We start from the raw sequence: 27,055 nt of genomic DNA, 5'->3' as shown, positions 1-27,055 counted from the left end.
ACAAAAGTATCCACATTGTTAATGAGACATATTTTTTAAATGAGATGTTTTGGATTTTGCCTGCAGCCATTCCAGCTTGTTTTGTGATCTTGTCAATTATCAAACTCTAAGTAGGGTTGGGTCTGATGAATAATTGGATGGAAAATCACCAGGGATCCAAGTTTTCTGTGATAAAAATCCTAAAATTCTCTGATAAAAAAAAAACAAAAATCCAAATGTTTTCCACAATTAAAATGAAGTGCTGAACTTTAGTTTCCCTATCCACAATATATAGATAGGTATCAATTGAGCTCAATGTTTTACTGATATACAGTAGAAACCCATTTATCCAAACCTCCATTAGCCGGCTCTCTGTATTAACCAAACCACCAGCTAGCTGGGGCTGACAGTGGCAGGGCTCTGGCTGCCAGCCTCACGTGGCTGGGCCTCCAGATGGCCACCTGGAGCCCCAGCTGCTGTCAGGCCTGGGCAGCTGGTGATTCGGTTAATACGGAGAGACGGATAATGGAGGCTCGGATAAAAAGGGTTCTACTGCATATGCTTTTATTTTTTCACAAAATGTAAAAATTAAAGTGTCTCTGTAAAAAGGCAAATTCCACGTTTGTCCACGTTTTTGTGTGGTAAACGGATTTCTAGGATCCCTGGAAATAACCAATAAAACCCCAGAGCCAAACTCTGATCTCATTTACACCACTTTCTGGGTCACTGTCTGGTTTGAACTGCTGTAAATGATAGATCCTCTATAACTCCAAGTGTTTACATCAAGATTTGAGGACTTCAGTCACTCAGCCAGAGATTATGGGTCTGTTGTCGGAGTAGGTGTGTGAGATTCTGTGGCTTGTGAAGTGCAGGAGGTCAGACTAGATAATGTTCCCTTCTGGCCGTCAAGTCTATGACTCTACATCTGTCTAAATGAGATCTGAATCTGGTCCCCAGGGTCATCTGATAAGTGTTACTAGTAATTCAGGGGGCATCCCTTTTTTGTCCCAGTCAGGAGTGAACCAGTGCCCCAGAACATTCTGGAGTGCTACATTTTGATCTATGATTTAGCTGACAACTCCCTAGTGTCTGGAGAAGCTGCAGAGGGCATGGTATTTCAAGATGACGTTGGCATCAATTGCCTCTCAATTAGTTTCCTGAAGCTCCACCTTCTTTAGACGGTATAGCACACCCTAGTGGTATTTTTTATATTTTACGTGTCAGAGTAACAGCCGTGTTAGTCTGTATTCGCAAAAAGAAAAGGAGTACTTGTGGCACCTTAGAGACTAACCAATTTATTTGAGCATAAGCTTTCATGAGCTACAGCTCACTTCATCGGATGCATCCGATGAAGTGAGCTGTAGCTCACGAAAGCTTATGCTCAGATAAATTGGTTAGTCTCTAAGGTGCCACAAGTACTCCTTTTCTTTTTATATTTTAATCTTACACATTTGGTCAAACTATGCCCCATTTGGCGGTTCTTCCAACCACTGTGGATGCTGATGCTCAGATGCTAGGATAATCAACCCCTTTACTTATGCTAACTTCCACGCAGCCAAATCTTGAGAGGTGCTGAGCACCTAAAACTCCCACAGCTTCAGTGGGTGTTTGCCTGATTAAGGAAGGAGTACAAAATTTGGATCATCCCTCCCATGGAAAAATCTGCAGGAGGCAGGTAACAGCCTGGAAATCGTCAAATCCTGCAGATCTGCCCAGGGAGCACACAGATGTGTAAGAAGTGAAAGGCTCTGGTTCTGTGTCCCTGACAGCCCCACCTCCCCCAGTTTCTGCAACAGGCAGCTAGCATGTGGCCCTCTCTAAATGAGGGATCCCATTTTGAAGTGGGCTATTACTCCCTGCCCTTTCCCTCCTGGAAAATCCTCTACTCTGTTTATGGAAAAGGGTAATGCTCCCCCTCTCCACAAAAGGTGTATCCCCCATGAGCACCTTGGGGCTGTAGGACAGAGCCCAGAACAAGAACTTGATCTGTCACGATCCACACATCTGTGTAAGCTTTCAGCTTCTGCTCCATGAACATGATTCTTGTGAATAATGGACTGAGGAGCTTTATATTCCAAAGACCTCTATGATTTCAGCCATTTCCATTGACAATATAAATAACATAGTCTATTCTTAGCACTACAGTGGTATATTAAAATCTTTATCTAAATTCTGTAGAATTTTCCATATCAGACCTTTGGCCTTTCAGAGGCAGGCCATTACTTATCTTGTGTGCAGCATTATTCCTTTGATACGTGATCTGAAAATTCAATTATAAAACCAATTACTGATTTTGTGATATTTACAAGGGAGACATTAAACTTTGATTACATTAGAATTCCCGCTTGGCTGATCAACAGAGAAACCGAAATGAAGTTGCAGTTTTTAATAGCTTTGCTGTGTTGTGATGCATGAGAGGCGTCTTACTTGAAGCCCTGTCGACAGAACAGAACCCTGACTCCTGATCAGTGAAACAAACCATTTCAGTCATTTTTAAAATAAATATTAACTGGCATGGTGTTAAAGTGCTGCAGGATCAACAGTGCCCTTTCAATCCAGATGGAAAGAGGCAAAAGTTCTGATTATAAAGAGCCACTTCATATCAGAGATGGGCCCAAAGCAAAACCCTGAAAGCAAATAATTCAGAATCATGGGTGAGCCTTCTCAACTCTGTGGATTTTCACAATAGACTACTGGAGTTTAAACCCTCCAACAGGTCTAAGGGTCTAAACCCACAACAGATCTAAACCCATCACCTATGGGGAAAACCCTAGCATGACCACAACTAGATTCTAGCATCTATTCTTAGCTGTCCCTTTCTCCTTTGTCATTCCCTGGATTGTTCATCCATCCTGGAGATGCAAGACCCAACCTAGGGAGGTGAAGGCTGAGAGCCAGATAGAGGTGAAAGCAAAAGATCTTGGTAGAGGAATAAAATATCTTTAAGATACTGGCAAGGATGACTAGTTCAAATATGTGCACATTTAATATGGGGGTTTTGTTGAGGGTGTTGGCAGGTATGGGGCTGTTCCTCTATAAAAAGCTAAACCAGAACTCACAACTGAACAACTCTGAATTTGGGGAAGGTTCAGGTCTGGATTCGGATCCAAACTTTGTGTCTCTGGCCCAGCTGTAGTTCATATTGCCCTGGAAAGCAAGACTGAATCTGTGCTAAATCTGCTACAACAACGTATCCCATTATAGGGCTGGTATTAGCAATTTAAACAGAGAGCTGCTGGTTAAGAAACATCACCCAAATACGGAACCTCTACTGTCCAAGCAGCCATCACTGAAGCCCTGCTATAGCATTTCTAGTCTCACATCCAATTGAATGGAAAATTGGAATTCCTTTGCTAATTTCTGCCTTGAGTACTGTGTGATGAAGGATTTGTTTGAACTGTTTCCTGGTGAATATTATTCCAAGATGAGAGGAGAGCAGTAAGAGGCTAGATATTACTGGGATGAGCCTGGGATGAATGCATAGATAGATCAGATAGAAAATAGCCCTAATACGGTGTGTGATATTGTCACATGGAATCCAGACGCTCGCCCTTTGTTGTGTCTTATTTGTTCCAGTCCTGCATTCCTGGCACCTCCAAAACACCCACTCACATCAGTGGGAGATTGGTGCAGGGTCAGGCCCACTGAGGCCAGACTAATCAAATCAATCACAAGCTAGAAAGTAAGGAGTGAAAGGGCCTTTATTTCATTAAGGTTTCAGGACTGAGATAGGACAGCGCATAGAAACCTGTTCCAAACCTTTACCTGCCCACTTTGTGGAACCAGCCCTTCCTTTGTCAGAAGACGACATTCATGCGCTTGCTGTGTCCAAAGCTAGGGGTGCTATGGCGGCAACGACAGACCACTAGTACAGTATTACATTTGACTTCCTTGTATTGCCCCGGTATACAGATCCTGGATCACAGCCACAATTAAAAGCACATGAACTCCAGAAGCCTAGTCTTAGGGACATTCTTCACTGTGCCTCCTGTCGTTTACTTCTTTTTTAAATGAATGTAGGCCTTCGAAAGGCTCTGGATTGATTATACTTTAGACTCAAGTCATCTACCCGCCTATCTACATAGATTTCTTTACACCATGCTCCTCAGTGAGTGCATCTGAGCGTCTCTATTCCACTACGGGTCCAACCCAGGCAGAGGGAGTGCCCCAGCTATGTGCTTTCTCGTCGATACGATAAGATGACCTCTGAGGGGGAGAGTCAGGTCTTTATGGCTTATTCAATCTTTTGCATCTCTGCTAAGATTGCCAGTAAGGTGACCATTGTGATGGCAAAGAGCTTTAAAGGTCTTGACCAAAGCAGCACAGCAGATCAGTGATGCAGCTAGGAATAGAACCCAGAAGTCATAGAGCAGAATAATAAATGCCATGTTACAAATGTATCTAATGCTCAAGGTGTACCTCTGCTGGTATTAAACTCTGTCTCCTGAACAATGTTGCTTCCAAGTTATAAGACAGTGAAACTGAGAGTATTTGTCCCAGAATTTCTGGGCAAACGAAGACACCATCAGGGATTTCTATCCATGCAAAATAAAGCATTGACGCAGGAAATAATTAAACAAAACTGAAAATGATTCCTTGTCATTTTCCCACTCTCGATATGACTTCAAAATACAAAAGTCTAAGATGTCCAAGTTCCATAATGTTCAAAACTACCAGTGCTAAGGCATGGTCAACCATCCCACTGAATCTGATTGCTTGGACTTCTTGGAGCGCTTTCTTTATGATAGTCTGAAATATGCTAAAAATGACCACTGAGAGCAACACTGATATTACTCTGATTAATAAGATCTTTTGAAGAATAATTCCTACCTAATCCAATGGACAAGGAGTCGCCAAGGGGTCCCATTTGGCCCGTGTCACTGATGTTATTAATAAAGCTCCTGATGATAAGTCTAGTGAAGTTAGTAATGCTTTTCCGAAGGTCACTGCAGTCGAGACTGAAGCCCCATTGTTTTGGCGTTATTAAAAACTGCCATAGTGATGAGAATGGATCCAGATGTTAATTATTATTTCACACAAAAGTTGGATGGATGGTGCTTTATTTAAATCTCAATATGGAGTACAGTACTACTGAGCTGAGATTTGCTCTGGGCTATATGTGTTTACACCTGTGTTTCTTTTGATAACCTTCATCATTAATTGTGCTAATATAGCCTCCTGTACTAGCATAAAAATGATGTTTTATGTTTCCTGCATTGGGCACTAGAGCATGAAGCTGGCTGGAGCTATTATTTACAATTATCAGCTCTGTTGGTAAAAGCTATAGGAATTTTGCTAATATTTTCAAGCCAATGTCTTAAATACGCATTTAATATAGATGTAATGGTCCTGAAGGTGCTCTGATTTATGTGCCTATAAGAATGGCCATACTGGGTCAGATCAGTGGTCTCCCTCCAGAGCCTCTGGCTTTATCTTCCTTAAAGAAACACACTTCAAAAATATTTTTGGAGTGTTAATAAGTCAGAACAGCAAAGAAACTGATTGCCAGGGAATTATTGTTGAGCTGCTCTAGCATCCTCACAGGGCCAAACTTGGGGAAAGACAACGCATGGAATTGCACTCCCTTGCTCCACATCTGAGTTTGGCCCACAGTGTACTTAAGATTCTGCATACAGACAGCATAATTAAGGAGAGTGAAATTAAGTTCCTCGTTTTGTTGTTGTTGGTTTTTTAGCTGTACTACTCAAGGCACTGTTGACTGTGAGCACTTCAAACAATAACCTTCTGAATGATTAAACAATGCATCTTCTCCAATAATGCATTCCCCTTAGATGAAAACCCATTCATATTTGTGTAGGACGGAGGTTTCAAAATGCTTTTAAATTTGCCTGGCAAGCTGGCACAGCTGCCATCTTACCACGATAAGGAGAACGAAGAAAGCAGTCTGTGCAGCAGGATGCAAATATTTGCAAACACACACACGGAAATCCTGGCGGGGTTCATTACCCTGCTTGGGGAAATGAAAACAGTTAACATTAAAATCAGAAAGTTACCTTAAAGGGGATACCTATTCAATCATTGCGGGGAGTGGGGAGGGGTTGGTTTGTAGCAGCAAACGTAACCCAAACAATTGGAAAAAAAAAAAAGAAATTGCAAATTGTTATTTTTTGATGAAGGAATTGGTTTAACCAGTCGAGTATACAGCTGTTACTTGGGGAGGTAGTGTTGTCCAATGGAGAGTGCTTTAGATTGGAAGTCAGGAGACCTGGGTTTAATGCCTGCTGTGTCACTGACCTGCCATGTGACTTTACACAAGTCAAGTCATCTCTCTATGCCTCAGTTTCCCCTCCCACCCAGTGTCGGTCTTGTCTGTACAGATTGCAACATCTTCAGGGCAGTGTTTGTACAGCACACTGGGATTCCGCTCTGCGTTGAGGCAAATACATTTTGTACATGTGCCCAGACCTCTGGATGGGCATATTTTAAATAAGTCTAAATAGATGCTTGGAAGAAATGAATACAGTTGCAGAGTTGTCTCTCACTTAGGCCTTATGATAAGGCCACCAGATTTGCAAAGGTGTTTAGGTGCCTAGAGACACAAATAGGAGCTTAGTGGGATTTACAGAAACAGCTAAGCAAGTTCAGCACCTAGGCCCAGGTCCTCAATGGGGGCACCTAGCTCCTAAATCCCTTTGAGGATCTGGACCCTAATGCCTATTGAAAGTCAATGGGAGTTAGGTGCTTCACTCACTTGGGTGCTTTTGTAAACTCCAGTGTGCTTATCTGCACATGTAAATACCTTTGTAAATTTGGCCCTGAGGTTTTAGGTCACCTTATAGCTAATCTAGGGAAAATCATTTTTCCAATGACAATCCAGTACAGACCTTCAGCTGCTCTTAATAGTCTAAGTGGAATTCAATTCCAGCCCCTTACTGAGACTTCCTAAACGATATGGAGAAGAGGTGCAATTCAACCCTATGGAGATGACCAGAAGAACACAGTATGCATCATTTAGGTCCCAGTGAAACGCATAAGGGATACACAGGCCTTGAGCTAGCCCTCTGCACAGAGGTGAATTTCATCCTCTTGTTGTGCACTCTTATTATACAGCTGTTTGTGTCTGAGGGAAAAGGGCACCTAATGAACACACGTTGCTTCAGTTTTTAAATGCAGTTCCACACTACTGTGATTTTTGTGAGCATGCACTTGAGATAGAGTGACTAGATCAGTCATGGTATAATGCCCAGGGCTGGAAGCCTTCCTCTCGCTGAGATGAGAGTAAGAATCCAACTACCTACAAGAATGTTTGCAGCTTTAAAATGATTTTCCATGGCAAGGGAGATGAGAAAGCCAACATTAGCTTTCCTGATGGTGTTTTTCCAGCAGATTGTATCAGAACCCTTTAATATTAGAGTAGCCTTACACTAGCTCATCTACTCTATCTGTATCATATCCTGTGTAGGTATATGTTTGTATTACAGGTGTGGGGAATAAAACCTATCAGTCCATCAATGATATTTGACCTGATTCCTATTTACTATGTTCCCGCATTTTACCAATGGAGGGACGGGAAGGGCTACCATGGTTTTGAGAAGAGCTGGCTGGGAAACGTTTTTTTCAGTCCCATGAGACTTTTCAAGGTTTTGAAAAATTTTCCCATCCCAAATTGGGAGAAAAAGTGAAAATCTCAAAAAAAATTGGCAAACCAAAAAGTGGAAGAACATTTGGATCAGGTCAATTTAAATCTTTCGTTTTGAATCTGACTTTTTTTATTATTATTTAAACTTTTCTTTTTACTATAAATTAATATAAATTTCAAATGAAATGTCACTTCAAACCAAAAAATGGAAAAACTGGGTTTGAAAATGCCAAAACATGACATTTCAATGACTTTCCAAAAATATTTTGGAATGGGTCATTAGTTGAAACTGACCCTTCCATGAACAGCTTCAGTTTTGTCAAACTGGTATTTCTGACTAAAAAACATTTTGTCCTAAGTTTCCTGACCAGCCTTAACTTTGAGTCTCCTTTGGGTTCCCTGGGCAGGGCCCTGTCCAGAAGTTCACCTGATTTAAATCAGAGCAGCTCAGGGTGTCTCCAACTAGCATTCTATTTCCCGCCGCCCCTGGGAAGCAGAGAATAGTCATACTGCAGTACACTGCAAGCCAACCCAGAACATGCCGCTGACATGTCCCCAGTTTACCTGCTCTGTCGGGTGCTGGGAGCAGGGCAAACGTACAGCCATTTTGCCAGTTCTACACTTGCTGGGAGGCCCCCTCATCCCATAGGGTATTTTTGCTGCAAAGTGGCATAAAGAGGCCCAAGAGTAACTGAGCATCAGGCCCATTATTTCCAGAACTGGTTTAACGTGGACAGCTATAGGTATAACAAGAAGTTTATATATCTAGCCTGGCTACGATGAGACCCTGGCATGATATGACGCTCCCCTGATACAGATCAGCACAATACACATTTTATTTCTCTTGGTTAGTGGGAGCAGTCACTACTTCCTGGTGGCTTGGCTTTGCTCCCCCACTTGTGTGTTCAGCATGCATCCCAACCTCATGAAAATTGGAAATTGAGGACATTCAATTAACCAGTAGATTGGAGTCATTTTAACCCATACCACCTAGGGCTGCCTCCTGATCAGATGTCCCAAGCTAAATCAGTACCAGCACTCGGAAGGGGGACCTCTAAAGGAAAACATTGCAAGGGGAAAACGACTATGCAGGAAGTGGTTTAAGGCAATTCATAGGTAGCACCCTCTGCAAGCCAGTACTGAACTAAAGTCCTGTGTGGTGCTAGGAAGCATTGTCTTGGAAGACAGATGTAAAACTCAGATCCTGGTCGTTTGTGGACTTTAAAGAGCCAGAGGCGCTTTTTATAAGAATGGAGTGGAGCTACAACTGTGCCTTGGCCAAATTCCAATCTGTGTAATTACATTGTCTCCCTACATATCTCTTGCAGTTTCTGTTAGCTATAGAAAGGCCTAAAGTAACAGAGCAGCACCACTCAGTTGCTTATTGGTTGTAATAAGAGGAGAATTTGGCACACTGGTCTTGTTCACTTCCCATCCTTAACCATTGTACACGGTTACTGGGTCATTTTAAATTGCCTCTGCATTCCATTCTGGAGATGGTGGCATTTCAGTAGTGTGCAAAGCGGTAGCTCTGCTGGGTATGAACTGCTTGTAAAGTTATTTGGGATTAAAAGTACTCCATAAACGTAAGATATTTTTGTTAAACTTACAGTACTGTAGGTGACAAGTAACTTTTGCAATTCCCAAACCATCGCAAAATGTAGCGGCTGCGGAGAGACAAATTAGTCATTTTGTGCTCTAAATATTTAATGTCAGTGCTAAAAACGAAGACCTGGGGGAATGGCCTAGAGAAAAACCATTAGAATGCAACTGAAGCCAAGGGGCCAGATGCTCAGCTGGTGTAAATAAGCACTGTGGCAATGAAGTCTATGGCGTGAGGCCAGTTTACTCCAGCCTGGGTCATCCAGAGCGTCTATAATTGAACGACGTGAAAGAACTATCAGTGTGATCTTTTAAATATTTGAACTGAAAATCAACAGCAATTCTTCTTTAATTTTGGCACTGAGCAGAGTTTAAAACTGAGGCAAGAAATCTGACTTCAAACATGTTGCCCCACTGACAGGTCTGAGGAAATGAAAGGAACAGCATGGGGTTTTTCCTCCTCAGTGTGGGAAATGGGAGGCAGAGAGGGTCATCTGGAAAGATAGGAAGCGAGGCTTTGCAAAAAGGGGGGAGGGGAAAGACTAACAAATACTGGCCATGCTGTGCCTTTAAGGAGATCAATGGAGCAGTCTTTTTGATGCAAGCTAATTGAGGCAACAATAATATCTACATGGACTGGAAAAAAACAAGCCTCTCCTCTCTGATCAGAACTCTCTGCTCTTTCTGAGAGGAAGTGGGGTCAAAGCAGGAGTTGCTCAAATGCTCACTTGCACTGTTGCCTTGTCCCATGAGTATCAGACCCAGACGTGTCTCCATTCTTAGCGCTGGGATTCCAGACTGGCACAAGCTCTTTCGTTCATTTGATTAGCTACATTTCTCCTGGCAGTTGAGGGGGCACTTGGCAGAACTAGCCCCTTGCTGCTGGAAAAGCTGAATGAAGGAGAGTAGGATTCTGGCAGGGACAAGAGGAACATGCCACTCTTCTATCAAGGGCCTCATTGCTAGGCTCTATGGCTCCCAAGAAATGAGAAGGTTTATAGAAAGCTTAATTCTGATAGGCAAACCAGAAAGGGAAGGGAATTTTCTGCTTGGCCTCTTGCTCCAGAGATAGCAGCTAGGGGGACGGTGGAAAACGAACTGTGTATCTGTGGAAAAGATCTGACAGTACATTGCCTATTCCTCTGAATCGTGCTGTAGATCTTTGCAATGAGGGCATGCCATGTTGAGGGGGCAAGAAGGAGACGGGCAAAGTTAATAACTCTGTCCCATGTATTGTGATGCCTTCGGGAACAAGGTGCAGAGAGCTGCATTTTAATCAGAGCCAGTGCAATGTGTGAATCAAGTCAGTTCCTAACCCCTCCTCTTCAGCCCCTGTCTGCATGAACAGATTATCAACTTGCTGCACTTTAGCTGTGGTGCCCATTTGCTGACCATTCTGGGAGCAATGAAAAGACTTTCCAGCAAGAAGTAATTAAGGATATAAGCAGCACTCAGAAGCAAATTGTATGGGATTTTCAAAAGAGCCTATCTCATTATCTTTGAAAAGTCATGGAAGACGGGAGAGGCTCCAGAAGACTGGAAGGGGAAAATATAGTGCCAATCTATAAAAAGGGAACTAAGGACAACCCAGGGAATTACACACCAGTCAGCTTAACTTCTGTACCTGGAAAGATAACTGAACAAATAATTAAGCAATCAATTTGCAAACATCTAGAAGATAATAAGGTGATAAGTAACAGTCAGTATGGATTTGTCAAGAACAAATCGTGTCAAACCAACCTGATAGCTTTCTTTGACAGGGTAACAAGCCTTGTGGATAGGGGGGAAGCCGTAGACGCGGTATATCTCGAGTTTAGTAAAGCTTTTGATACTGTCTCGCATGACCTTCTCATAAACAAACTAGGGAAATGCAATCTAGATGGAGCTACTATAAGGTGGGTGCAAAACTGGTTGGAAAACTGTTCCCAGAGAATAGTTATCAGTGGTTCACAGTCATGCTGGAAGTACGTAACAAGTGGGGACCTGCAGGGATCAGTTATGGGTCCAGTTCTGTTCAACATCTTCATCAGTGATTTAGATAATGGCATAGAGAGTACACTTATAAAGTTTGTGGATGATACCAAGAGAGGGGTTGCAAGTGCTTTGAAGGATAGGATTAAAATTCAAAATGATCTGGACAAACTGGAGAAATGGTCTGAAGTAAATAGAATGAAATTCAATAAGGACAAATACAAAGTATTCCATTTAGGAAGGAACCATCAGTTTCACACATACAAAATGGGAAATGACTGCCTAGGAAGGAGTACTGCAGAAAGGGATCTGGGGGTCATAGTGGACCATAAGCTAAATATGAGTCAACAGTGTAACACTGTTGCAAAAAAAGTGAACATCTTTCTGGGATGTGTTAGCAGGAGTGTTGTAAGCAAGACACAAGAAGTCATTCTTCCGCTCTACTCTGCGCTGATTAGGCCTCAGCTGGAGTATTGTGTCCAGTTCTGGGCGCCACATTTCAGGAAGGGTGTGAACAAACTGGAGAGGGTCCATAGAAGAGAGACAAAAATGATTAAAGGTCTAGAAAACATGACCTATGAGGGAAGAGTGAAAAAATTGGGTTTGTTTAGTCTGGAGAAGAGAAGACTGAGAGGGGATATGATAATAGTTTTCAAGTACATGAAAGGTTGTTACAAGGAGGAGGAAGAAGAATTGTTTTTCTTAACCTCTGAGGATAGGACAAGAAGCAATGGGCTTAAATGGCAGCAAGGGCGGTTTAGGTTGGACATTAGAAAAAACTTCCTAACTGTCAGGGTAGTTAAGCACTGGAATAAATTGCCTAGGGAGGTTGTGGAATCTCCATCATTGGGGATTTTTAAGAGCAGGTTGGACAAACACCTGTAAGGGATGGTCTAGATAGTACTTAGTCCTGCCATGAGTGCAGGGAACTGGACTAGATGACCTCTCGAGGTCTCTTCCAATTCTATGATTCAAGACCCATAGCATCACTAAAAGTCACTTAGGTGTTTTTGAAAATTCTATCCATTGCCAGCTTCCTGTAAGGGACAGGAAATAAGATGGGCTTTTGACATGCATTAGGGGTGATTTAGGATTAATATTCCACCTCCACTCCCCTGACCCTGCGCTGGACTCTTCCTGACAGATACAGCTTATTTTATTGCTTCCAAAGACCTCAGGGGGTTTGCCAAGGTGAGGAGGCACTTGAAAAATAAAATGATCTGTCTTATGAATCAAAATAATGCCTTCTATCAATTTTGAAGATTTTGTTGTTGTTGTTGTTTTTGCAGTGCTGTCTTCATCTGTTTTATCAGAGAGGAAAAAAGCAAGTCACAGACTATGCTGATTGTAAAGACAAATAAATACTAATAATAAATAAAAACCAATTAAGAGACAAAAGGGAAATGGCTAGGGCTTACCAGTTCTCAGCTGGGACTCGCTGTTAATAGCAGACTAAGAGTCGATTCCAGTCAAAAATATTTCCTTTCTGTACTGTCCAATAGTCTTTCCCTTGCCCTTAGAGAAGAACCTTGTATAGCTCCTCTGCCGGGTTGGAGTGGTTGAAATGCTCCCTCTTGAAATCACAAGGCTTTTGCTTTTAACGTCAATCAGTTGAAAATGAAGAGCTATGTATTTAACCCTGGGATCTAATTTTGCGCCTGCAATGAACTGTGGGTGCAATTAAAATGTGGGTACAAATGAGAGTATTTACATATCTAACTGCCTGCTCACACGTGGCAGGCTAGGCTCTGATTTAGTAAAGCACTTATGCACCTGTTTAACTTAAGTACATACTTCAGTTTCATTGAAGTCAATGGGCTAAAGTTAAGCAATGTGTAAGTGCTTTGCTGATTTGGGGTATATGTGTTATCACCCGTGCAAGTGACTACTGGTGCAAAATTAGACACACAAAAAAACCAAACCAGATCTGAAAAGTCTACTTTTTGTATTATTCTTATTAACGATCACGTCCTCTGGGTGGGATTTTCAAAATCCGCTCCCACTGACATCAGTTGGCTTTAGTTGGAACAAGGTTAGACCAAGGCTGAGTCCTTCTGAAAATCTCATCCTACATTTTCATACTCTGAACTATGACATGGTCCAGTTTGAATGAATGGTGCCATAACAACTGACAGTTTATTGTATTCATATAGTGCTGGACAGCCCAAAGAATTCCAAAGTACTTTACAAAGGAGCAGAATGCCATCTAGGCAGTGTCATTTCCAACAACAAAGAAGTTCAGCCACTGTGTTCTGAGGCTGTTCAACAGGACACAGCAACATTACCCAACAGGGTAGGCTATAAAGATGACGGGATCCATTTGGAACTGCAGGAAGAACTCTGGGGCCACATAATGAAATTGCTCTGGTTGGAAAACCTGTTATACTTGCAAAAAGTGCCAGGGAACGTTTAGTTATCATCGGCAGACAGGATCTTGGGGATATGTCTCATGCCAAAGATGACAACTTGTAGCATGGTGCCAGCTGGTGTCTATCATTGGTTCAGTGCTGTCTCAGAAGGAGGAGTGGTACCTACCGAATACCCAACACCCACTTCCTGGAGCAGACCATAAATCCACACGTGTTGCTCTTTTCTGGCAGAGAGAAGGCAAGCCATTCCTTTAGCTTCACCCCAATTCAGCAGAAAGTGTAGAATTCTGCATGTGATTTCATTATTTCAAGCTTTGCAATAGTGGGTTCATTACAAGGTAGCAGCTCCAGATCCCTAAAGTCCCATCTTCCTCTCCTCATTCCTTTCCCATCCCCCAAGAGCTCTCTCTTTCATTAAACAATCCACCCTGAAAAATCTCCTGCATGTAAAGGGAATGCTGCAAAACTTCAGTCCTTTCATTTCCAGCTTTGCCAACAAATCTTGCCAAAGGTTTATGCTTCTCCCCTCCTCTCTATGTTTAGTGACCACAGACAGAGAGACTATTTTGCACAGGGAGCGCATGATCAGCTCACAAAAGGGACTGGCTAACAAGCATTGCTCTGCTTACTGAATGCTTGAGATATACTGAATACCCAGAGCACCATGAATCGAACCCTGGAGGAAACATGGTGAAAACAGCATGGCATTGTCCTCCCTATCTCTTTTTGCTCCTTGATTTGGCATTGGCATGGGCTAGAAAGTGCTGCATTTGATAAACTGCATGACTCTCAAATAATATTCAAGCAGTACTCACAAATCAGCAAGCACTTGGATAGGCAAATCCCTGCCAAGAATTCACTCGTACCGCCAAGTGTATTGTATTTTCCATTTACTGCACAGAGAGATCTCACAAGGGTTGTTGCTGAAACTGGCACTGTTGTTCATTGCACAGGACAGACGCCTTTGGGCCAGATTCTGATTGTGCTATACCGGTGGAATTCCCAAATAATTCAGTGGAGTTACTCCAGATTCAAACAACTATAAATAAGGCTGAGGAGAAGACAACCCTTTATCTCAAAACTTGCCGGGAAAGCACCCTGCACCTCGTAGCTATCTGGATAATGAATAAGTAATCAACAATGCTGGATGCAGACAGGTTAACTCTGCGCACAGCATAGAACAAGCAAGAAAAAATTCCTATGCAAACCTAAGCCAACAGTGCTCATTTTGCAAATCTGTTGCTCATGTCGTATTGATTGCAAGTGGGGAATAAAGTAAAGACTTTAGTCAAATAAAATGCTTTCACATCAGGCAACATATTGACTTCAAAGCTCTTCATCATCAGAAAGAGCCTGTGGGGAAAAGGAGAGGGAGAGCAGGACGCTGGAAGAGCAGTAAAGTGAGAAGAGTTAATGGGGAGATTTTCGGCAAAAAGAAACAAACGGAGAAGAAGGAAGAAGAGGACATGGAGCCAGGCAGAAGTAGTGTCCCAAACTGTTCACCTGAGTGGGAAGGGTCAGCTTTGCCCCAGATTGGTGCTTGCCTCAGTCTAAGGACCTGATTCAGTGGGCTTCAGATCAGGGCCTAAATGCTCCTTTCTGAAACAGGATGTAAAAGGCTTGACAGCTCGTTCTGCTTTAAAGGAAATGTGGCTCTGATGCTTTCTGGAGGTCCTGCAACGTGAGTGAAAGTGCCTGGGGAGACTGCAGGCTAAATTCTCCTTGTGCGCTGGTGCGAGCCTTTCACGTCAAGTCTGATCGCCAGGAAGGACGAGATCAAGGTCCTGACTTTCCATTGCACTCTGCCTTGTGCCATCACACCAGTGCCAAGTGGGCATAGAATGCTGCCATTCGGATTACTGCACACCCGCTTTTCCCAGGGGTAAATGATTAGATGATGTGCCGGGCAACAGGTCCTCTGAGCAGAGAGGCAAAGAAAGGTACAAGGAACGCTCCCTCACCCTAAGTACCCAGGCAGCAGCTGGACAAAATGGCTGCCAACGTGCTCTCCAGCATGCACAACGGTGTGAAACGACTGATATTGCTGGCATGAGTCGCACTGTAGGAGGGAGCGAGGGGAAGAAGAGTTGGAGAAGGAAGAGGTGGGCTCAATCCACACCCTGTTTTCTCTGCGCCTGAGACCCAGACCCCTCTGGCCGAGCAGACTAGCTCCAAAGCCTTGCAAAAATCAAGCCGTCCTTTCAGGTGCAGTGAGGCAGGTCTGGCTTCAGCACAGACCGTTAGCCCTGATCCAGCACGGTTTCAATCCACCCCATGACGCATAGACAATATCTGCACTGGGGCTGGAGGTGTGATGTCCAGCTCGGGTCGACACACCCGTGCTCACTTTGATTGAGCTACCACCCAAAAAAATAGCAGCAGGAAGCAGTGGGAGAGGCTAGCTGCCCCGAGGACAAGCCCATCTGAAAGCCGAGGGGAGCACTCGGCGCAGCTGGCCCATCCTTCCACTCGTGCTGCGGTTTTTAGCATGCTAGCTCTGTCAAACCTAATGCATGTACATCTACTGAGCTGGAAATCACTCCTCCAGCTCCAGTGGTGATGTGCCCATAGACAGACAGAGGGAGGATTTTTCCAGCCAGATATTTCAGGTGTAACATTCTGCCCGACCCCTGGGAGCTTAATTAAGCAGGGGAGGAGGTTTTTGTGGGAAAGGCCTGAGAGATTTGTCCTGTGAGGAGGAAGGATGGTGCCTCCCATTTGGACTGCCTGTGATGTGTAATTAACAAGGCTGCTCTATAATTGATGGATATGTTGGTGGGAGCCCAGAATGATTTAAAATCAAGGGCATGCTGCAATCCTGTCTGACAGGCTCCCAGGAGGGCTGCTGACCTGGCCAGTGCATTGTTTTTAACTAGCTGGGATCTCTAAGCACTGTAGTTTTTTTAAAAAAAAAAGCTGATTTGTGCAAGCTTAGTGCCTTCTCCTGCTCCCATCAAGTCAACGGGAGTTGGGCCATGCATTTCAATGGGCGTAGGGCTGTGCCTAGCTTTGCTTTCATGTGCTCTGTGCAGCTAATCTTGGCTCAATTAGCTTTTCTCTTTCCTGGCCCAAGAAATCCCCTTCTTCCCTCCCCTCCCAGCCCCCTCCCCGGCTGGTTTTTTGTTGTCGTCGCTCTATTCATTTTCCATAGGCTGCCTTCATTGTCGTGGCCTTTCGCAGCTAGGAGACAAGGTGTTGCCTTGGTAACCAAGCCCCTTAGATGTTTGGAGTCTCTGGGATCACTGCATCTGCTCCTGAGCACTTCTAGGTTATTTTTATTAGCCAGACAAAGATGCAGCAGGCTGGTAGCTAATGGAGAAAGTAGCCATGGGAGATGGAGGGGAGGAGTGTGTGTCTTTCTGGCACCATGCGCTCCCAGTGGGCATCCTGCCCCCCCTCCCCATCCCTTTTCAATGCGCCACTGACTTAATGTCTGCACAAGAAATTGCATCTCCCAAGAATACGACTCACACCCGGGTGTTACTGGGAGCTGAACAGAGAGTGTCTAGAAACTGAGACGTTGTAATGCAAGGGAGAGAGGCAAATCACCAAACTATCCAGCAACCATTCTCAGACATCAGTGGTTCAGGAGCCCGATTAGCAATCAAGGTCACCCAAAAGAGCCACAGCAGTGTGAATTCATTGTTTCCTTTACTCTAATACTATAGATTCATATTTAAACAGTACGGGGGGGGGGAATATTTAGTATATATATGTATTATTCTTGCAGCAAAATGACAGACCAAGTATTAATATTTTATTAGCTACAGTTGGTTGATAACAGAGTAAAAGCATGCTGAGGAGTTAATAACTCAGATTGGTTAATTATTAAATCACACCGTGTTTGACTATCACGTGCTGCAAAGAGCCGCAGGAGACACATTAAAGAGCCATATGCAGCTCGCAAGCCACTGTCTGAGTATCACGGCTATACAGCACAGCTCTGTTATCTTCCAAAGAACAGAGCTAGCCACAAAAGAAACATGGCCCTGGTTCTCCTCTCACTTACGCTGAGCTCGCATATGTGTAATTCTGCTGTCTTCAGTGGTGCTACTCCTGATTTACACCTGTGTGGAAGGGAGAGGAGACTCAGGACCCATGTGTTTATTAGCATGCAGGGGTTTGGAACATTCTGCTATCCTGTCTCAACAATCCTGACTGTGGCTGGTGGTCTCCCACACTGAGAGAGCAAAAACCAAACTGGGGCTCAGGAGAAGAGACGAGGGAAGCTGGGAAGAGGTGGAGGGAAAGGAGAGGGGGAAATAGAGTGGAATGTGTGTGGGGGAGTGAGTGTGGGGAAAAGAAAAGAAGAAGAGGTGTCAGAGAAGGCAGGGAAGAAGAGTGTCAGGACTAGATCAGGGCAAATTTTTTTTTTTTACAACAAATAGTAAATTCACCAAAAATTGCTTTTTTCAGGGTACTGGAACTATTCACAAATTCGGCTTAAAAATGTCATTTCAAATAAACATTCAAAATGTTTTGTTTGAACCAAAATGACATTTTTTCAGTTTTTCATTTGTGATAAAAACTTTTTTTAAAAAGCAATTTTGGTTGAAAACTAACCAATTTTATTATTTATTATTATTATTACTATTATTAATGTTTATTGTTATTTTTCAGTTTGGCCACCCAACTGAAAAATCAACTCTTTACTCGGCTCTAGTCAGATGAAATGGGTTCCGTTGTGGTTTCCCAAACACAAAGAACAGATATCTTCAGTCAGAATGTACTTTGTTTTAGTTTAAGATAACAGCAAGGAAACTCTCCATGAGCATGTGTGTCTCGCAATCTGCAGCAAATGGAACACAAAGATGGATGCCTGCCTCAGTCCTTAGCAGTTGTAAAAGGTGCCCTTCAGAGAAAACAAAGAGTGCAGTGACGTAGTAAATACACCACAGCTCAGGTTTCCAAAGCTGGGTAGGTGATTTTGACACCCAGTTCCCATTAATTTCAATGGAAATTGGGTGTCCAAATCCATGATATAACTCTGAATATCTCAGCTCAGGGTTATGTTGGCAGTTCTACTGCATGTCACAGGGCAAGATGTTCAGATACTATAATGATGAGTCTTGTAAAAGATGGTAGATAAAAATCTGTTCTGGTTTTTGAGATAACTCATAGAAACATGGACTCCTTTCAGCATTAAGCATAGCTCATTTGGTTTTACAGTGTTCCTCTACATTTGCCTAGGAGAAGCAGAAATGCTTTGATGGCTTTCTGTATTTGACATGCATTATGTAACACCAACCTGAGAGCGAGGTGACTCAGATGAGAGCTGTGAATTGGACCAGGCTATTCAAGAGCACTTTGTCACACCACATTTGGATTTATGACTGTGGCATTCAGAATATCGGCCTGGCTGGAATATAGCCAGTCTCCTCCCATTTACCTCTCTTCCCTGTCAGCGTACTGTGTGCTTAGCCATATCAGACCATTCTAGCCTCTCCTCAGATTCCCCATTAGCCCCTTCCTAGAGCAGTCTCACAGAGTTGCTCAGCATCACTAGAGCCAGAGGTGCATCTTTCTTGGAGGCATTGTGGTCTAGTAACTAGGTCACTAGCCTAGAACTCAGGAGCTGTGGGTTTTATTCCTGTCTCTGCCACTAGCCAGCTGGGTGATCTTGGGCAAGTCACTTCCCCTTTTGATGCCTCAGTTTCTCCATCTGTAAAATGGGGACTGATGCTGACCTATGGATGAAATGTGCTATATATACAAGCTAGTTATTCTTACAATCTTGAGGGACTCCTACGATCTATTACTTATTGTGCTTCCCTTTAAATAGCAGACACCTGTTAAAAGAATGAGTTATTTGCAAATTTTAAAAAACTGTTCTAGCCTTTTCACGCTTTTGCAGCTGGTCTTCCCAGCTACTGTTTGTGCTGCCATTATTCTGTTACCGGTGCATGGCCATCCATGGATTGCTAGGACTAGAGCTGTCGGTAACATTTTCAAAAGTACCTGTGTGACTTAGGAGCCTAAGTCCCATTTTCTAAACTGGTTTGAGGACTTACTGGCCAGATTTTTAGAAATTAGTATATTCAGTGCTGAGCACTGAAAGATGTGGTCCTCAGTGTGCTGCATAATAAATAATGATGGGCTATATCCTCAGATGGTGTTAATTATAGAACATGGTTTCTCGCACTAAAAATTATTCTGTCAGCTGATCTGTCCGTGTAATAGATCATGTATATAACAGGGCTTCTCTGCCTACACAGTGTTGGAAAATGGCTTTAAAGAGAATGGGATTGGCTGGTCTGAGTTTTTAGGATTTCTGTATCTGTGCAAAAAAGGGGATGATTCTTCTTTGCCTCAGTGGTTGTAGCACTGGGCTCTTCCCCAGTTTGGTTTTTAAAGGAGCGAAAAGGCAGCTTTGTTTGAAGTGATAATCAAAAACTACAATTCTGATATCACTTATACCAGAGTAAAACAGGAATCAATCCGCTGAAGTAACTCCAGTTACACTGGTATAAACCTGCTCTAAGTGGGACCAGAATCAGATCTAGAATAGTTATTAAGGGGACATTATTAACTAAGGTTTGTATCTCTGGTACAAAGATGATTTTTATTAAATACTCTACAGAGTGTAAGATTGCATCCACTGACTGACACAAAATCATCTTAAGGATTCACCAGACAAGCTAAGATAACTTGACTATCACTGAACAAAGAGAGAGCAACAGAAACATCTTTGGCTCCTCAAAATGATCATATCAATGTGGCTGCTCACTGGAAAGAACTTATTTCATATTCCAATATACCGCCAAAGGGGCTCACTCAAAAATCCCTCTTCCCCCTTATCTTCAGATAAACCCTATGTAGCAGGAGTAGGTGTCATTGTAGGCAGGAGGGGAAAGGCACTGGGGGAGGGGTGGATCTATTCATTTGTTTTCCCCTTTCAACAAAAGCTCTCTCATTGCTATAAAAAAGCAGCCCAGCCGAGCAAGCACATTTAATTTCATCAAGAAAAACCTGTGCAAAGCAAACGTTCAAGCACTCAAAAGTCCAGAGACACAATTTGCATATGGAACCCTAACTCTGTCCTTTTGCGAGTATGCATTCCCATGCAGCCTTCGGACACTGTTATTAATTATCATTATTACTGATGTTTGTATTACCATAGCACCTAGCAAACTTTCAAGCACTCAAAAGTCCAGAGACACAATTTGCATATGGAACCCTAACTCTGCCCTTTTGCGAGTATGCATTCCCATGCAGCCTTCGGACACTGTTATTAATTATCATTATTACTGATGTTTGTATTACCATAGCATTACCATAAGCATCAGCATGCTTATTGGACAGACATGCATGTGCAGTGTGGGTGAGGCCTCCAGGAATCCCAGCTCCGCAGAGGTGCACAGCATCCCACGGGGAATAAAGGTGAGCGGAGGCCTTGGCCCAGCCCCTAGCCAGCAAGACAACTTGGGTGACGAAGTAAAGCTTTATGCGTTGCCCCGGGTAGCTCAGGGGGAGGCAGTGTCATTCCACGCTGCCCTTAATGCTCAGCCGGGCCTCCATGGCTCAAGGGAGCCCTTTAAGTGCATGATCACATCCTTGTTTCACAAATAGTCTGTTATAATATCCTATAGTGCGAGACACACACATTGCATCTTCTCATTGGGCGCACGAGACAAACAAAAGCCCCTCGAACTGTTTTTCATGACCTGTGCATGGCAAAGCACTTTCCCATCACAGCACGGCGTGATTAGAACGACACGGACTGAACCTTTGCTGGCACACATAGGCCAGTTATTGTCACAACTACCTCTCTTATGCCTTGAGCTGCACCAAGGAAGGCTGTGCTGTGCACATATGCTTAAGGGAATCACAACTACCCGCCTCATTCCCTGATTTTCACTCGAGGAGGCTGTGCTGCTGGTGAGGAAGGAAATATATAACACTTGGCTGCTGACTGAGGGCTGGATTATGCCTGGTGCTTAATGAAAGGCACCTCCAGCTTGTGTAGCCCATGCAAAGGCCAGGCAGAATTCCAGTCCTTGTGCTCAGGAAAGCGCCATACTTCCCAGGGGGCATCCCAAAGTGAGCAGAAAGGAGGTGGAGCTATGGGGCCACCCACCTTAAACACTAGCAAGCAGAGCTCCACCCCCCTGCACTCCTGAGAGCTCCTGAAGGCATTCTGGATCCTTGAATCCCAGTTCTCCCCGAGAGAGTGCCACTCCACACCTCTCCTACTCTGGGCTGTGCCGAAATGGCACACTCGGTCCCTGCATTATTCAAATGCACCCTGTAGCTTGGAGAGAAGAGAACGGATCATAGGAAAAGTCTGAGAGCCAAATTCTGGGCTCATTGATACTGGTGTAAAGCTGGAGTCCCTCCACGGAATTCCACTGACTTACTCCAGATTTACACCAGTGTCACTGAGAGTAGATTTGGATCCTAAGGGCCGGATCCTCCACTGGAGTCAACTGGCATTGTTTTGGTGATTGCAGCTGAGCGACACCAGTTTATACCATCTGACGCTGTGGCTCTAAATGCAGAAATATGTCCTGGACTCTTATGACAATGAAAATAAAAGGAGCTCCAAATGTCCTGTACACATACAGCAAGTGAGCTTCAAAGGCTCATAACTCAGTGAAATCAAAGCCAGTTTTCACCAAACACTCCAAGGCATTTCTCCTTCATGAGAACGGTTTCTCAGCCAAATTTCAGCTTTGTGCCATCATCCATTTAGGCACCAGGACCATAGGTGCTGGAACTAAGGGTGCTGCCGCACCCCCTGGCTTGAAGTGGTTTCCATCAGATACAGGGTTTGCAGTTTTGTTCAATGGCTCTACCCCCACGATACAAATTGTTCCAGCACCGCTCACCGGGACTGTACTAAAACAAATGTCACGTTGATTTTTTTTTTATAATGCAGGGAAATGGCTGAATTGTTTTTACTCAAACTTTCCACACAAAACACATTCCAACTTCTGGCCCAGACCAAGCCAGAAAGTGACACCTTCCAAAAAATTTAATCAACTGAAATTGGGGCTGGAACCGAAACCGTTATAGATTCTTCATTTTAAGGTTCTAAGGGACCCATATGATCATCTTCCTGCGTAATACAGGCCAAGGAACCTTCGCAGTATTTTCCGCATGGGACCCATAACTTCTGGTTGGACTACAGCGTATCTTTCAGAAAGACATCCAGTCTTAAAGATTTCCAGTGATGAACTGACTTCGGTACCTTAACTGTAGCATAATGCTAAGCTCCAGTATTTCATCAAGGGAAATCCTGAAAAAGTTAACAAGGAATGAAGACAAGAAATACAGATGTGCTTTCTGGAAATAGGTAGCAATGCTCTTCATCTCAGAGTCCCTAGAAGGACTCCATCTGTTTTGCTGTCCTCTGTGCACAAAAGAATCCTCACTCATTCTTATTTGGCAATTGTGAGTAGAAACCTAAGTAGAGTTTTCACAGGCGAGCCTAGGGCAGGGGAAAAGGCTGAGAAGAAAGCTCTGTTGGGAACCCATTGAACAATGTGAAACCTTCTTCTCAGGTCCAAAGTGTGTTCTGAGATGGAGGGGGTGAATTTAATATGGTAAAGGGAATCAATAACAGGCATTTAGGGGAAGAGGATTATTATAATAATAAGCTAGAGTCCTACCCACTGATCTCATGTTCAGACACAGACAACGCCACTCCAGAATGAGTCTTTCCCATCCCAGAGTTTCGTTACTAATATATAGTCTTCTTCATAGTTAGCCAGCCAAGGAAGCTCTAATTAAAGTATTCAGCTTTGTTGGTTCTTGCTCTGTAATGATTAGATTGGCCATTACTGGCAGTTCTCTTTCCCTCTGGCTGCACACTGGGTGGGTAAATTTATTCAGCTCTTCGTTTATTTCTTAGAAATGTCTTTTCTCATTCTCCACCTTCACCCTCACGGGGCCTGATTGTTATCTGACTTGCACCAGTATTACACCAGTGTAAATCCATTGACTCTAATGGAGTTATTCCTGCTTTACACTGGTATAAATTGGAGGAGAATCGAGCCCATTATATTTAAATACAATGATGAGTCCATTTCAGACAGAAGCCTTATAGCAAGAGACTCAAGGAGCTCAATCTATTTAGCCTTACAAAGGGGAGATTTTATTGCAGGTTATAAAGTACCCGCATGACAAACAAACAAAACAAAGCTGCGACAAGCTCCAGTGATTGGAAGTTGAAGCTAGACAAATTCACACTGGAAATAAGGCACAAATGTTTAACAGTGAGGGTAATTAACTATTGAAACAACTTACCAAAGGTTGTGATGGATTCTCCATTGCTGGCAATGTTGAAATCAAGATTGGATGTTCTTCTAAAAGTTCTAGCTCAAACAGGAATTAATTAATTACTGCTGGGAAGTTCTCTGTCCTGTGTTATGCAGGAGGCTAGACTAGGTGATCAAGAGGTCATTTCTGCCTTTATAGTCTATGAACTTAAAGATAGTGAGGCACTCGCTTGCTATGATGACGAAGACCATATAGGTCCCATAGGCCGATAGACAAGATTCCAACCCTGCTAAAAGTATTTCAGCAGTCATGTCCTTCAAATCACAACATGGATCCCATCCACTTTGCTATGCTACTGCCAGTCCATTAGCTTCCATGTTATACCATTAACCAACCAGATCTCAGAAGGAATTTCTTGCCATGTCTGAATGATACCGTCAGCAGTTCATTTAGGGTTTGATTTGGATTCGTCAATCAGAAAAAATTCTAAGTACCTTTTTGCTCCTTCCTGCACAAACATGGTAAAAAAGATTACAAGATGATAAGTGGTCACCTACCAGCACTTGAAATTATTTCCAAACCAGAGGAGAGCATTATGGAAAAATGAGCACACATTATTTTTTAAGGAAAATCAATAACTTATTGAGCCTATGCCCGGTTATTCATTTCATCAGTGTTCTCTGGCTGTGCAATACAACGTCTGTAGGACGTTATTGGCCTGGCAACTGAATTAAATGGAGATCAGATGATACGCTCCTAGGAAGAAGTGAAGGGCCGGGAGTGGCAGAGGAGGATTAAAATTAGAATGGACATGAAAGCAAGAGTGCAAGGAATGAAAATTTTAACAACTGCAGTGGATGCCATTAAAAAGACAACATCCACCAACAGTTACCACCAGAGTGACTGAGATATTGCATTTATTTCCTCTAAATACTGTATCTGTCTGCATAGTCAGTATTTGTAATGTGCCTATGGCCTTACTGTGGAATCTTAGATGCCATGGTATGGTAGCTAATGGTAAATGTTAATAGTTTAATGGGGTCCACTTTATACCCAGAATTTGGATCATTTTAAGATAACCATATATAGTTGCCTAATACGTGAGCACATCTTTTGCTGCTCCAATTACATTAGGTACCTTAACTTCAACTTAAACAGACCATGAAGTCCCTTTTAGTGGGGGACTTACTGTTGCTGCTGTAAGATTTAGATTACCCACAGCTACTGTTGTTCAGGGAATGGTCCCCTCCCTCTGACCAGTGGCAGAAGGTAAAGACGTAGTGATTTTCAGTGGGGTTGTGGCCCTTAATTCACCGCCCAAACCACAGGCGGCTGGGACTGTAGTGAGCTCTTAAGGCCCCATATAGACCTTGCTGGCCCACTCTCAAAGGTACTTAGCTTGCATTAATGTAGAGCTGGGTGAAACTTTAGAGCCCTCTACAATTTACACCCCTTCACTCCAGGCAAAGACTGCAGGGACCAGGTTTTACGTGCCCCAGTGCATCTGGCAGGGACTCCAGGGCCAAGGTAGGTTACACAGGGCACCAAGCTTTTTTTCTTCTGCTATATCCCACCTGACCCAAAGCTCACCAGCCACCGTTGCCTCTGACCATGCTGTCCTTGTGACAGCACGAGGCCTCTTCTTTACTCAAATCTCTCCTCCAGCAAGATGGTGCCTGGGTAAGCCCCGCCTATCAAAATGCACACACATCTTTCTTTGTGTTAAACCATTACGGGTTTTCTCCCCTCCCTCCCTCCCCCCCCACTCTCCTGCTGGTAATAGCTTGTCTTAAGTGATCACTCTCTTTACAGTGTGCATGATAAACACCCATTTTTTCATGTTCTGTGTGTATATAAATCTCACTGTATTTTCCATTGAATGCATCCGATGAAGTAAGCTGTAGCTCACGAAAGCTTATGCTCAACTAAATTAGTTAGTCTCTAAGGTGCCACAAGTCCTCCTTTTCTTTTTGTGAATACAGACTAACACGGCTGCTACTCTGAAACCTTCCATTACTTGTGTAAATCTGCTCTGGTGCATCCCTGTTACAGCAAAAGAGTCTTCCTCATTCACTCAGGGTAAAATAAACTCTGAGTTCCTTTTCAGATCATTGTTGGCTTGATCTCCTACAGCTACATAATGACATGGTTATAAGGGTGTAGGACAAACACAATTACAGTAGCTTACAGGCCTTTTGTGTCTGAAATTCTGATACTATTTGTGTGCCAGAAGGATAAATAATAAAATACATAGAGTGGCATCAAAGATATCCAAACACAAAGGGCCCATTACCTACTTCTGCCTCTCCTTCGTCAGCTGCTATAAAAACAACATCTGTCTGTCTGTCTTATTTTATGGACTGTCCCATTACCTAATATTGAAGTTGAAATCCGTTTGTGCCTTGCCTTAGACAAGTGTGGTTATATGGAACACTATGTGTCAATAATTGTGTGATTCTCCTGCAATCCAATTCCAAATGCCTGTCATGAGAAGCAATGGATTCCGCATTGCTTGAGTTATTTACAATTAGACTGGACGAAGCAGTGGAGAATATACTATAGGGAACAATCCTACACTGACTGCAGGGGGTGAGTCAGGGGGAGTAGATCTTTTTCCATTTCTGATCTGTATGATTCTTATGGAAGACACAACAGTAGAAAAGGGATTAGAATGAAGGGGGAGGTGCTCTCCACAGCACACTGAGATACCAGTTGAAAAGAAAAAGGGCAAGGCCCCTAAGGGTATGTCTTCACTGCAGCGTTAACTCTGGGTGATCAGCCGCTAGGTCTGAGCTCCCAGGTTAGCCTAGCCTGGGAGCGAGTAGTCACACTGCAAAGCCAGGCCTGCGTCCTCACGGGTGCTGCACTCCCCTATGGATGTCCCTAGGACTTCTGGGGACACATCCCATGTTTTTTTGTGCTGCAATAAGTTGAGCCGCTCTGTGATTCTGTCCCAGTGAATTGTTGGAGAACTGGCTTGCCCTGGGCACATGAGGGAATTGTGGGAAGGCATTAGAGGACTATCAACACTCGAGTGATCCAGCCTGTGTTCTGTTTGCTAAGGGAGTAGGATACTATCCCAGTGAAATTCTTACTCAGGCTTTAGCCTACGGTCCCAGACAAGGCAGCTAGGTTGGGCTAAAGCTCCACTAAACTCAGGTGAGGTTTAGTGTGTGTGCAGGAGGGGGACTAGAAGCAATAGCTGAGTAAGAGACGGAGTGAACCCCGCCGTGAAGGCATACCCTCAGACACGGAATCTATCTTCTCATTCCGAGCCTGTTGGAGGAAGGATGGGCACTGATCTGATTCCAAA

At 43.5% G+C, this 27,055-nt stretch overlaps 1 protein-coding gene across 8 annotated transcripts in view; it reads left to right on the top strand.

Annotated features, from left to right (window-relative positions):
• The window catches only part of GNAO1 (G protein subunit alpha o1), a 253,722-nt gene that overhangs the window by 154,974 nt on the left and 71,693 nt on the right, over window positions 1-27,055 (top strand). Inside the window, exons 4-6 of one of the 8 annotated variants that reach the window (XM_077830868.1) lie at window positions 3,522-3,537; window positions 16,457-16,488; window positions 21,678-21,691. The exons of 3 other annotated variants lie outside the window; for them this stretch is intronic. In XM_077830868.1, coding sequence (XP_077686994.1) covers window positions 3,522-3,537; window positions 16,457-16,488; window positions 21,678-21,691 — 62 coding nt within the window. Of the gene's footprint in view, window positions 1-2,937; window positions 2,946-3,521; window positions 3,538-4,092; window positions 4,122-16,456; window positions 16,489-21,677; window positions 21,692-23,963; window positions 24,007-27,055 lie in introns of all 8 variants that reach the window. 4 more of the 8 variants (XM_077830871.1, XM_077830869.1, XM_077830873.1 and 1 more) reach the window with 4 other exon arrangements.

This window comes from Eretmochelys imbricata, chromosome 12, assembly GCF_965152235.1.
Source record: "Eretmochelys imbricata isolate rEreImb1 chromosome 12, rEreImb1.hap1, whole genome shotgun sequence".
NCBI classification, from domain to species: domain Eukaryota; kingdom Metazoa; phylum Chordata; order Testudines; family Cheloniidae; genus Eretmochelys; species Eretmochelys imbricata.
The sequence above is the reverse complement of the archived record's forward strand: the minus strand, read 5'-3'. Positions and strand labels throughout refer to the sequence as shown.